General features: G+C 41.7%; 1 protein-coding gene across 1 annotated transcript in view; it reads left to right on the top strand.

Annotated features, from left to right (window-relative positions):
• Nucleotides 1-13168, top strand: part of sh3rf1 (SH3 domain containing ring finger 1) — a 49775-nt gene extending 36607 nt beyond the window's left edge. The window contains exons 6-12 of the mRNA XM_004557094.4: nt 1924-2034; nt 5038-5165; nt 5877-6047; nt 7395-7678; nt 7763-8082; nt 8544-8890; nt 9163-13168. Coding sequence (XP_004557151.3) covers nt 1924-2034; nt 5038-5165; nt 5877-6047; nt 7395-7678; nt 7763-8082; nt 8544-8890; nt 9163-9331 — 1530 coding nt within the window. The 3' untranslated portion in view covers nt 9332-13168. The remainder of the gene's footprint in view (nt 1-1923; nt 2035-5037; nt 5166-5876; nt 6048-7394; nt 7679-7762; nt 8083-8543; nt 8891-9162) is intronic.
• The last annotated feature ends 250 nt before the right edge of the window (nt 13169-13418 follow it).

Here is a 13418-nt window from a genome sequence, read left to right as displayed (position 1 = left end):
CTAACAGTGCCACTTTTGAGTACAGAGTTAGATTTTTCTTGCCCTCCTTACTGAAAAATACACCTTAGGAGGCGGCTCTGTCTTAGGCAGTCATCCATGGAGAGAGACCACAGGCTACAGGGAGATATTGTGTGTCCAACAGTATGGCCTTGTTGCCAGCACACCATCATGACTCATGTGGATGACTGACTGGGAAAGCCGCCTCTCTTTACACGTCCAATGAAATGTCCTGCTGTGCAGTCACCTGATTTTTTTGTTGGCCTGTAAGGTCATGAGGCCAACTTTGTGGTTATAACTGGAATAAAAAGCCACACATGTGCGTCACTGTTTCAGTGAGAGTCATTTACACACAATGTGACAGGCGAGTCACAGGGTAATTTTTCACGTCAGTTTTCTCCCACACATAGACCGTAGACGTGTTTTTATAGAATTTTGTAGTTTTTAATCCGCCTGTTAGAACTACGGCATCTGCATTAGATTTACTAGCGCTCGTTATTGCCTGAATAAAAACTGGCCTTGTGGGGGTGATTATGCTAATAGGCACAATTGAGCTGTGTGTAGTTACTACAGTGAGTCTCTCTTACCCTAATTAACACAAATGTTTGCCCATTCCTCTTATTTTTGGCCTTTTGATAAGAAGAAAATGTGTCATATGATTTAGTAAATGAGATTCAACTGAAAGAAAAATGCTTAAAAGTATATTTTTATCATTTTCCTGGTGATTTTTATTAGTAAGACCAAAATCTTTTTGGAGAGCACCAAAATTATTGCGTGCAAGAGAAATCTTGATTGTTGACAATACATCCGTCCACTTCAAGGTCACGGGAGAGTGGAGGGTTGTAGGGTCCTGTCACAAGGCTTATTATCGACAGTCCCCTCACTTCTTTTAAAGTTCAGGCGCTATAAACTCTTTTCACTTTTTCCAGTGAGTCTCTTCTCTTTCCTGTGTTGGACTACAGCTGAAACAGATCTGGATATCTGCTGCTAACTAGATGGAATTTCTAACATGAATCTGGAGGCGGTGAAAACCTGCTTCATGTTGCTCTACGCAGACCTCACAGAGGCTGCACAACAAAAGAAAAACCACCAGCTGCAGTCCAAAGTCATGAATGCAGCTACTCGGAGACCATTCCAGTGGTCAGCGAACCGTTTATTGATATACACTCAGGTGTTTAAACTTATCATTAAGGGTACAGGGGAGGTTTTCCAATGTTGTGTTCATGGCAGAAAGACTGTGAACAAATGGTGCAATGCAACAAAGGACTAATGCAAACTGGTTTCAGGGAGATGGGAAACATCGGGCTACAAGACACAGCCGAAACAAATCCAAGATGATGAGACAGGGGAAGCGAAACTAGAAAAGGTCCCAGTGACAGAAACTACCAGTATAAAATGGGAAGTCATAAAACAATTAAATACCTAACACGGAAAGGGAGACGGTGAACACAGGATGAAAAACTGAAGCTCAGCTAATTATCTTATTTAGCTTATTATATTAACTTCTTACATTTTTTTTAAATTTAATATAATATAATTATTATATTTAAACTATATATATTTATGAATCACAAAAGGAAACAGAACTGAGACAGGAAAGAATAAAATCCTGGAAAAGATAACAGGAGTTAGAAGCTCGAATACAAAACAAAATGACCAAAACAAAGGGCAAACTAAGAAGTAAATATACAGCAATAAACCTAACTAAAATCTAGGGTCAAAAACCCCAGTTGTTGCACAGTTATTTAGCTGTACTGACATCCAAATCTGTGCCATAAACACTCTGTGCTGGGATCAGCGGTGATGCACATATGTCCTCATCCTGTAGGTGTAATTAATCAGAATAGCTGGAGCTCATTTCTATTCTTTGTGTGTGAGGAGTCGTTGCAGTGTTTTTAATGGTCTACATTTGTCTTTTGTTGACAGGTACATATTTGCACAACTGGCCTAATTGTGACCCCGCCTCCTAGCAGTCCTGTTACTACAGCAACCGTCTTCACATTTCCCTCAGAGACGAGCTACACATCCATCCCTGTGGTAAGACTTTAAAAAAAAATTGCTCAAGACAGCATTTGTATGAATTTTAAAGTAAATGTTGATTGTTACTGGGGACTTAAGTGGTCTAATGATCATTGGTTCTCTTGTTGTTGGTTAATTTAGTAGAAAGACATCCACCCACCATAACCTCTTTTTACCCCTCAGCCTGTAAAAGGCTGATAGGGCATTGTTGTCAACCTGCCAGGCGGGCAACGTGGACACCCAAGTTTGTCAATATGACAACTAGAAAACGAAGCAACGTAGGAATTTGAAATTGATGCTATAAGTGCATCTACTAAAAATCTTGGACGACTTTGAATCTCAGTGACCCTGACCTCAAGGTGATAACTGGAGAAGGAAGTCACTCAGGATTTTCACATTCACAACTTAAAAAAAATTACTAAAAATTTCAGTGGCCGGTAGCCTTGATCTCAAGGTCAAAGTGTGAATGCACTGTCAGGCCTACCGGAGCTTAGATGGACTGTATTGCAGGGCTTGTAAAGAGTGGTAGAAGCCCAACATTTAGTACACTTCTTATGTCACTCCAGACTTTCAAAAACAGCATAACATCATCTGGCAATGGCATACATTATACCGGTTATTCTATTGAGATTGGATTAACTGATCCAGTAATCCCCTGAGGTCTAAGTTATCGTCTCTATCACCTGTAGGATTAAAATGTAGGTTTGCGGTTACCATCAATGAAGACTTAAACCTCAAAGCGTTAAAACGTGTTGCCGATGATTGGCCAGACATCCGTTTATGTCAGGGTCTTTTAGACAAAGTTTTGTTCATCTGTATTCTGTGCCGATAATGGTTTTACAATTCTACACTTTGCAAACAACTTTTTAACAACACCTATGTGTAGAGGGAAAAAGAATGAGTGCAGCTAAAAATGTCAAGAAGTCCCTGCAGCCCACGCAAAGCAGCACGTACACTTCCTGTCTGTCTGTGTGTATGCTCTGGCATGTGGAGTTTCTGAATGAGCAGGAATGTGTACACAAAAGGTTGCGCTCTCCGCTTCACTTGGGAACCCAACATGATGTTTTTGTACAGATGATTTCTCCAGCCTGCAGGCAACCTAATTATCTCAGCTCAAGCGTCGGCAGCGAACCGAAACGCACATCGACACTCACACATACACACAGCCCGTGCGCACACCGCAGGGCTGTCTGAGTGCCACTCTCCTCCCCCAGTGTGTCATGGAAGCTATTACTCTGCTGTGCAGAACTGCCAGCATTCGGTTTGGGAAGACTCATCTCGCTCCTGGATAGGAGAGTCCTCTTCAGCATCATTCCAACACACTGGGACTTCATCTGGGTTTTTTTTTTTTTTTTTTTTTAACAGTTTACAATTTTATAATGATGTGTTGTTTTCTCTTTTTTTTTGATTATTTACTGTGTTTCATTTCCAAAGTTAATTATAAACCCGGATTAACTGACTCCAAAACTACGACTCATGGCAAAGAGAAAACAAAAGGATTCATAACCAAAGTTTGAACACAAATTATAACCGGTTAATGCCAATATATGTTGGTCCTGCCAGGTTAAATTGTTGTTAAAAAATATGCCAGCCATAAGTACTAAATATACGCAAGTTAAAAGGACATTTTGTCACCATTTTGGAATGTAGAAAGAATAAAAGGGTTTGGGAAGAGCTCAAAGCGATGTGAAGAGGAAAAAAATAAGATGAAGTTTCACTAGACCCAAAATTTAATCTGTTTGATCTTTATTCAGAAGAACAAATTTCCACTAAAAAGAATATTATGTATTGAAAGATAACAAGAACATCTGTTTGAAAAGCTTCAGGGGCCATTTTTGCTGTTGTAAAAGAATGTCATTTTCCATTTATTTTTTTAAAAGAGAAAAACAAAGCTGTTAAAGACAGATCCTTCTATTCAATTTTGCTTATGTGAAGTTGGGTTTTGTTGGTAGCAGGCTAAGCAGGGTAACACTTTTTGCTTCCTCCTGCTCTTGAGGGGTTCCCAAGCCACATAAAACATTCTAGATCTATCCTAGACCTCCTTCAAATTGAGCATGCCCAATAATCTCCACAGGAAAGCAGCCAGAAAGCATCTTGTTTAGATGCTCCAATGATACCACCAAAGAGATGGAGAACTTGGGCGAGCACTAAAAAGTTTCCTCCTGGACCTGGAAGGGAAGCCTGTTGTCAAGCATCTGGTAGCTGTGATCCATATGGCTCAACTGAGCATATCCTGAATAAATATGTGTTTGCTGTCCTTTGGTTTGCCCATCCATCGTAACAGATTTTAAGGTAGAGTGCAATGGAGGCTGGACAGCAGACAAAGGCAGACATCAGATAACAAGTTTATAATTTTCAAACATGAAAAATTAATCTTGTGAATTTTTGACTTCTTTCTAAAATTGTACTTCTGCTTTGTGTGGTGACAGAGGAAGTTGGTGACTTATATTTTAATCCTGTAATCCTAGAAGCACAAAAGACATACAAAGAAAATCCCCTAAAGGCCTCCAGTCAAAAGCTTGAGCCTCTTTTGACCTTAAAGACGTTCACCAAGGGAAAACAAGTGAGTCAAGATGAATCTACTCATGACTGGTTTGAGGGTTGCTCTCAAGTGTGCCAACAGACATGCTTTTCACTTCATATGTTCCCAATTAAATACTGCAATGGATTTAACATCAAGCTATGCGGTGTCCTAGCAACAAACAAACAAGCAGAAAAGGAGATCCTCCGTTGCAATGGGACGTCGGGGACGAGACGACGGAGGCTGCCAAACCACTCTCCCTGGTGTTGACAGCTGGAGGGAATAACCCAAATGACAGATGATCTCTCATTCTTCTTCTTCCTTTGTTTCTCATAAACAAACTGGTTTCTGTGCTTATGCAACGTGCAGTCTGTTTGGTTTTTTTCTTCTTCCTGTGGTCCATTCTGCTTTTTTTCCTGATCTTTCTGATTCAAACTGAGAGGAAATAAGTGACATAGTGAAAAATAATGTGATTTTTTTTTTTTTCCTTTCCTCTATAGGATGCTCTCCCACCACCCCCACCGCCTCCCCCCCAGTCCTCCGTCGGTGGAGCTGCATATTCGCTGGCTGCCGGACAGAGACCCTCCCCCAGCATAAGCGACCAAAGTGGGAGACAAAGACCCACAGTGTGAGTAATAAAAACAGTCCCACATGAAAATATGCAGTCTTCTGAAATGTGCAGTGAAATGTCACAAGCGGTTTGTGCACTGATGGCCCAAAGCCTTAATGCACATGCTCGGATCAGAGGGAGGAAATCCTCATCTGTCTCTCACACAGCCCCCTCTTTCTCCCTCCCTCCCCCTCATCTGTCAGTTGAGAGTCTGCAGAGTGTGAGCTTCTGCTCAGGTGAAGGGGTCAAAGTCTGGGAGTGACAGTCTCCTGGGTCCCATTGGTCCATCCACTCGGTGACCCCTCACTTTTGACCCTTTCACCTTTTACCCTCATTACTCCCTGAAGACAAACCACCACCTGATAAGAATTAGATCCACTCATGCCTGTTTTCCTGCCATTGCATGCATGTCAGACTCATCCATTTATGTTCCCTCGCAGACAACACTGAAATCAGACTGAAAACATCCCAGCTGAGGCCTGTTTTTTTTTTTTTTGGCAGCGGCAGAGACATGACCCACAAATTGTTTTGTCCTCCAGTGCAGATTTTCTCTGGGTCAGAGGGCACTGTCTTTGCTGGAGGCTCCCAGAGGAGCTGATGACAGATGTACTGGATGATGGGATGAACGCAAAGCAAATGGCATGCTTTTATTCCAGAGGGGAGAAAGTCCGCCATGAAAGCCATCTATGTGTCTGGTAAATGTCTCATCTTTGTTTGTTTTTCATGCAGCTATGTGGCAATGTTTCCCTACACTCCTCGAAAGGAGGATGAACTGGAGCTGAGGAAAGGAGAGATGTTTCTGGTGCTGGAACGCTGTCAGGATGGCTGGTTCAAGGGCACGTCCATGCACACGGGCAAGATTGGAGTGTTTCCTGGGAACTACATGAGCCCCGTCAGCAGGTCAGGTTATTCTTATCAGCGTACTGTATACACACACAAACAGGTGCACTCGCTTTCACATCCTTTTGTTTATGATGCAAAGCTATAGCATAAAAATTCCTCCAGTTTGCTGATAGTGTAAAGTATGCTGTGTTTTATTGATAAAGCCACACCTGATGTTTATTCTGCACAAATGCTTTTTGCTGAGTTATTGAACCAGCTTAGCAAAGAATAACTCCCATAAAAAATACATTTTGCTGCATAAATTCCTCATGAGAGTTTTTTGTTTTCCTGCATTCAGCTTTCAGTCTGACAAAATTGTAGACCTCATTTAAGGTTTTAGCAAGTTTTTGGTTTATGGTCAATTTAAACCATAACCGTGACTCTTATTAGTCACAGTTTAAGACCAGAAATCTTTACCTTCTTATGGCTAATGTAATTTACTAAATGCTACTTCAGTTCCAAACAACCACAGAGAGGCACACAGACTTAAAACTTTCCAGATTCTTTCAGGGTCAATAAAATGATTGGTACAGCTGCTCCTCCAGGTGCTAAAATCAAAAGTGTTGTCCAGGCATCATCGACAGAAAAGTGTTTATGAGGTGGATCGGGTAGTGGTAAGCTACTTAAATCTGGAAATGATCCTTCTAAAAACAGAGCTATGGTGCTGTGCATTTTTATTTGTCCATTTATAATCTTCCGCTTATCTGAAGTCAGGTCACAGTGACTGCTGGCGAAGCCGGGTATTCCAGACCTCGCTTTTCCCAGCAATGTTTTCCAATTCCTCCTAGGGGATCTCGAGGTGTTCTCAAGCCAGCCAGGAGAGCTGTGTAATCCCCAGTGAGTTCTGGGTCTATCGGTTGGGTACAGCTCGTAAACCTCCTAAGGGAAACATCCAGGTGGCATCCTTGTAAGGATGAGCGGTCTCCTTTTTGACACAAAGGAGCAGCATCTCCACTCTGAGCTCTTCACCTTGTGTCTAAGGCTTAGCCCAGCCACCCAGTGGGTTAGCTAATTATGTTAGCTTGTACCCGCAGTCTTGTTATTTTCAGACACTGCCCTCACCATCACTTTTAAAGATCCTGAAATATTTATACTTTCTTATTTGGGGCAACAACTGTCCTCCAAACCAGAGAGAACAATCTGCTCTACTGGAATATTTGGTTATCATAAAGTCAGGATCTTATATTTGATGTACTGAAATCTTAGTTGTCCAGGCTGTGATTAATCTTTTCTGAAACTCTAATATATTGGTGTTCTGGATGCTAGTGCACACACTAGAGCTGCCGGGCACACTTCACACTAAAGATGCATCTCATCAAGCTGCACTGTGTCTTACACCTTTTTACTTCCTCTCTCCCTCTGCAGGACAGCGTCTGGGAGCTCTCAGCCCAAAGTGCCCTTGAGTCTGTGCACTCAGGCAGGCAGAGGTGTCACCATCGTCAGCCCTTCTTCTGCTCCCCTTGGAGCCATTGTTTCAGGGCCTGATTTTAACAAACCGCTGACTGTATGCCCCGCCGTTGCACCTGCCAACTCCCAGCTTGCAGCGGTGGTCACCACAGCTCAAACAGCCACAGGCCAACAGCCAAAAGTCTCACTGCACGTCACCTCCCAGATGACCGTGAATCAGGCTCGCAACGCGGTCAGGACAGGTAAACTCACTGGCTTAAAATGGATTTTGTCCTTTTGTATGAAGACAAATTTAAACCTTTAATTTTCATATATTGAATTTACAGCTGCATGTCACAGTCAGGACAGGCCCACAGCAGCAGTGACACCAATACAGTCTGCAACACCCGTGACGTATCTCCCACACCTCGCAGTGTGCTCGCAGCCCGGGTCAAGCCCTGCACAAGGCTGCACTCGAGTAGGGGTGGCAATGGGCTGCGCAGCTGCCTCCTTGACCCCACCCAATGTCAGCGCTGCATCTTTGGATAGTGACGCTTTGAGACCTGTACCTGTCCTCGCTGTGCCTGTCAACCCTGGGAGCAACTCCGCTCTCAATCCCACATCTAACAATGCAGCTCCTGCCTGCAGACTGGATAAAGACATCAAGGTTGGATTTGTTTTTAGACACTCTGGAAGAATTTAAATGGTCTCCAATTGTCTGTTGCTGTTTGTGTTTTTAATAGATACCTGTTTTGTTTTTTTCCATCATAGTAATGAATGTCTTCATTTGTAGCAGATGATTGAAATGCCCTGGGAGACTTAATTTTTATTTAAATGTTAATCATGCAGGGACGATTCACCAGTAGGAACAACAAGGAGGGCTGTTATATATATATATATATATATATTTTAATGTCTGCTTAACAAATAGATGCCATGTTTTTACACATCTACCTTGCCTGCAAAAATAAAAAATAAAAAATTGGAATTTGTCCCACCACAGTTTTTCGTTTGCGTAGGGAGAAACGAACAGGTCCAGACATTAGATTATGTCCGTCTGCGCGTCTGAAAATTACTTCTCATCGCCTCAGGGGTAAAAAAAAAAAAATGCTTGTCTTCATTTTGCAGAGAGAAAAGAAAAGTCTTCTGAAGCTGTTGTCCTCCAATAAGAAGAAGTCTCGCCCTTCGCCCCCCTCCTCTCCTACCCTTGAGGCTGAGCAGGCCGCTGCTGCTGGAGAGCTGCTACATGGCGCTGTGGGCCTTGACACCTCCCCTCCCTCTGGCCCAGCGAGCTGCCTGGACTCTGAACCTGCTGCTGCTTCTGCCTCGTCATCCTCCTCCTCCTCAGTCCCAGAGTCCTCCCATCGGAAGAGCAGTCCCCTTGATGGATGTGTTCCTATCGCTCCTCCTCCCCGCCAGCCCTGCTCCTCTCTTTTATCTCAACAGCATGACGCACGTCCCATCATATGTGAGAGGTAAATGCGCTGTTTCTTTGGACTGTTTCAGATTATTGTTTATCTGTACAACTAGATCAATCAATAGCCAGATTCATGAAGGCCTGTTTAGACTAGAACTTTGTGTCCATGTTATGGTGTTCCTAATTCAGTTCAGTTTGAGTGGGATATATACACTCAAATTTTTCCATGTGTGCATGTTGTTTGTTGTTTTTAAATCTGTTTCCAGGACACACTCATTGCCATTGTTGCAGTGTGTATCATTCACCATCTGCCTGGCTATTCTCTTTCAGGTACAGGGTGGTTGTATCATATCCTCCCCAGAGCGAAGCAGAGCTGGAACTTAAGGAGGGCGACATTGTGTTTGTTCACAGGAAGAGGGAAGATGGCTGGTTCAAAGGCACGCTGCAGAGGAATGGCAGGACGGGACTGTTCCCTGGCAGCTTTGTAGACATCATTTAATACACGCACGTATACACACAAACACACAGTGATCCATCTGACTGCTGCTAGCCTCGTTAAGGTGTCACTGCTCCCAAGGTTGCTTGGACAGGTCAACCACGATGACACTTCAAGTCTTGAAATAGACCACTCGAGAGCGCTGCAGAGAAAAATCAATGAAAGCACATTGGACAGAGTTAGAGGAGAGCACACACTATTCATGAACTTTTCTTTACTTTTTTTTTGTTGGTTATTTATATCTTTGTAACAATTCAACTGTTAAATGTGTGCCTTGTACTGTTCCTCACTTTATTGTACATAAGGACACAAATATGATTAGTCCTAAAACATCCAATATGAACTGTTTATCCGTATGTTACACATTTTAACTTATTTCATAGATCAACCTTTTTGTAGTGCCACATGTTAAGGGGTTAAGTAAAGCACACGCCTTATTTTAATACATCAGATTTGCTTTTCTCTATATGACTGCTGTTCAGACTGTCAGAAGGCAGTTGTACTAGGTGGAACAGATCAGAACAAATTGTGCTGCAGAGTAGAAAATAAGATACTTCTCCTCCTCCGAAGGCATTATTGAATCCGGGGGATCCTAACAGAGATCTGCTGTATTGCACATTTGAGTACTCCGCTTTGACAAATTATTTCTGTGTGCCATTCACAGGCATCTAGTTTTTTCTCGCAGTGTGGTTGCAGTGTAAAGGGCTGATACTGCATTGATCAAACATTTGCATGTGATTAGCAAAGCCATCCGCAGGAGACAAAGTGCTGCGGGACTGTTTGGCTCTGCCGTTTTTAATATGCGAAAAACACACTCCAAAATGGACTCAAATGATGCTTACTTTGTACCTTCTTTATATTTACTGACCAGAGTAGCTGCTCTCCTAACCTCCCTCGGCAGTAGCCAAACCTGGACAGAGCGCTCCATCACGGGAGCGACATAACATTTCAGTAACAGTGCACGGCCGATTCCTTTCAGTGTGTATTTATTTTATGTTAGCTACACATTTCAGAGACGCTGACACCTGCTGCTCGTAGAGAGAGTGTCATATAACTAATCGGACACAGTCGCCCCTCAACGGGCTCCGTTTGTGAACACGAACTCATTCCTAATGTGACTTGTGGCAATAAGAAACACTGCTAGCTAAAGCACAGAATGTTTGCCTAAAGTAGCATGTTGTATCACTCCACAGGAAGAGGTGCATTCAATCTGTTGAATCCAATCACAAGTTTTTATTGAAATCAATCACATTGAGCCCTTGATTTTTTCCCCCCCCTGTTTTTCATGGTTAAGCGATTCAAAGTTTGTTTCTTGTTTTTCTGTTAATTGTTGTACTGACTTGAATTACTATAAGATTTCTTAGTGATTGGAGGGGATTTGGCTGTAGGTTCGGTGCTTGTTGAACTGAAAATGAATTAGCAATTTTAGAATACTTTTAAAAAAAATGAAAGTGTAATCTTCATAAAAGATCATTCTTCTTTGCCTTGAAGTTGACCAGTTATGCTCATTTTTAATTTTGGACTCGAGTATTAGCTTTGCACAACTCACAGTTGGAAATAATCCTTCTTTATCTTATACTGGGCATTGGTGCAGCCTCTAAGTTCTTCCTCTGAAACAAGCAGTTTAGTTCCTCTACTTTTAAACCAGCTTTTATCTGATTGGCTGCACCTAACAAACAAAAGGCTTTTGATGATAGAGGAGCCAAAATTGTTCAGGAGGCATGCGGTTTTTCACTCTAAGAAGGTCCTGGGTTCAAATCCAGCAGTGAGTTGGGGCATTTCTGTGCAGTTTGTATGTTCTATGTGGTTTCTCTCCAGGTGTTCCAGCTTCATCCACAGTCCTTAGACTTCCATTTTTAGCTGAACTAGTGTGAATGTGAGCATGAATGGATGTCTGTCAATCTGTGTTAAACCTGTAATAGACTGTACCCCACATCTTGCCTATTGACAGCAGGAATTGGATAGGTAGAAGGAAGTGGACAGATGGTTTCTCTATTATTATGTTAACAGTTTTAATCTGGTTATCTTTTAGTTATTAACTTAAAGAAATTTAAACAAAATGTGTTTTTATTGGGGATTTTCCTGAATTTTATATATTGTTCACATAATTTGGGAAGCATGGTGTTACAGTAGGAACTTCCGGTCCATCCGGCCGGTGTCCTCTGTGAGACGGCATCATTAGACGACAATGGAATCAAGAAGAGGAGAGGCGAGTGCAATGGAAAGCCAAAGAGCCGATCCAGCTGGCACCTCTGTCATACATCACTTTTGACAGAAACCTTTAGATTGATCGTGTCAACTTAAAAAAAAAACAAAAAAACAAAACCCCAAACTCACTTCCAGTTTAGAGGACTAAACGTACAACAGTGTAAAAAAGATAACTGTGTTTGCTTGATTTAAAACACAATACATGAAGTAAACCTGCTAGTGAAATATGTGCACCTTTAGTTGTTTGATCCTGATCAATCAGATTTAAATTTAAATCCAATTCACTGCCCACCCTGCGGTGGGTCGCTCTGCTTATAGAGCTACATTGAGTCTACAGCTTAGCAGTTTGTGCTTAGATTGGATCACTTTTAAAGTCTTCTACCTGGTTTCAAGTCAGTATGATTAGTGTAGACACACTGGGCTCAGGTATAAATGCAAACAATGACAGGACCAATAAATAAAGCTTGAAGGATAGCTTTATTCAGAAGGACAGGACGCTGACATTTTACAGAGCCAGAAGTAGAAAAATCTGTCTGAAACCAGGAGTTTACTGCACTCTGATGCTCGAGCTTAATTGGTGACCTCATTATGTCAAACTTTGGCCATTTATAATAAAGCATCCACCTTTGTAGCAAAAGCTGTATCACAGAAAAGAAGGAAAAGCATGGTAGGTTCACTTTAAAAAGCCCTCTGAAGAATCAATGAAACCCTTTAGAGTAAACGCATTACTGTGAACCCACCCCCCACCTCCTCGCCTAAGGGAACCTCACATCAGTTAATGTAATGTGACTTATTCATCAGATTTTTTCAGGAAGTCGTTTGAGGTCCGTGGGGTGTTTAAACATGTTGAGGCAATCACTGAATCGTGCCAAATTTGGCTTTGAGAAGGAGTTTAACGACTGATTTAGACCCAGAGTTTCAAGCGTCTGTGATAATTATTTTTTAAGTCTTTTGTTGTTAATTGAGGGGACCACTGTGTAACTGACTGCTGGAAATATGTTGTCATTTGCTTGAAATTTGGAGCGAGGGCGGAAAGCGATGGTACAAATCACTGTTAGGGCTTCTTTTTATATAGAATTAATCTGATGTTTTCTTGTCGTCTTGGCCGTCACCACACCAACCTCAGGCGCTCTGCTCAAACTCTCCCTCATCGAGTGTCTTTTCATTTCACTGGGAAGCCTTTAATATACAGACATACTCCTACACAGAGGCACACAGTTATACTGGCGTACACACTACCGCATCGTTTCAAATCATACTGACGTCTCGTACATGTTTTTCATGCATAGGCTGCACAGTTTACAACTCAGAATATGAAGCATATTGAATGAAGACTAGTAATTATTTCTTAAAATAATTACTAGTCTTCATTCATCCAAACACACGGCAACATAAGTTTGCTCAATCCAGCTTAACAGATTTCTTATATGCCAAGGTGACTTACTTGATTTTTTTTGTTTTTTTAAGTCTGTCGATCATCTGTTATGTCTGAAAATGATGAAACTGAAATTGACGTGTTTGGCACAAATCTGTTATGTGAAAAACATTCTGAAGTATTTGAGGGAATCGCACTTTTTTTTTTTTTTTTTTTTGTAAAAATCTCTAAAACAATAAAAGCTAATGGTTTCCATATTTTTCTGAGGCTTGGTCATCATTTTGTGAGGGCACTCTGGTGTTTTCTCCAGTGACTGTGTGTCACGTCACAGCAGATGTATCTGACCTGGTTAGTAATCAGAAATATGAAAAAGTAAAGTGCTGTTATTTATTATTATTTATTACCTTAAAATGTACGGGCTCTCCATTTATCTGAAAGTACAGCAGTGTGCAAAAGTCTTGAGCCACCCCTCACTTCTTTATATTTTGCTAGGAAAATGTGAAATGT

Source organism: Maylandia zebra, linkage group LG23 (assembly GCF_041146795.1).
Source record: "Maylandia zebra isolate NMK-2024a linkage group LG23, Mzebra_GT3a, whole genome shotgun sequence".
Classification (NCBI taxonomy): domain Eukaryota; kingdom Metazoa; phylum Chordata; class Actinopteri; order Cichliformes; family Cichlidae; genus Maylandia; species Maylandia zebra.
Note: the sequence above shows the minus strand (reverse complement) of the source record. Positions and strands in the feature narration are given on the sequence as shown.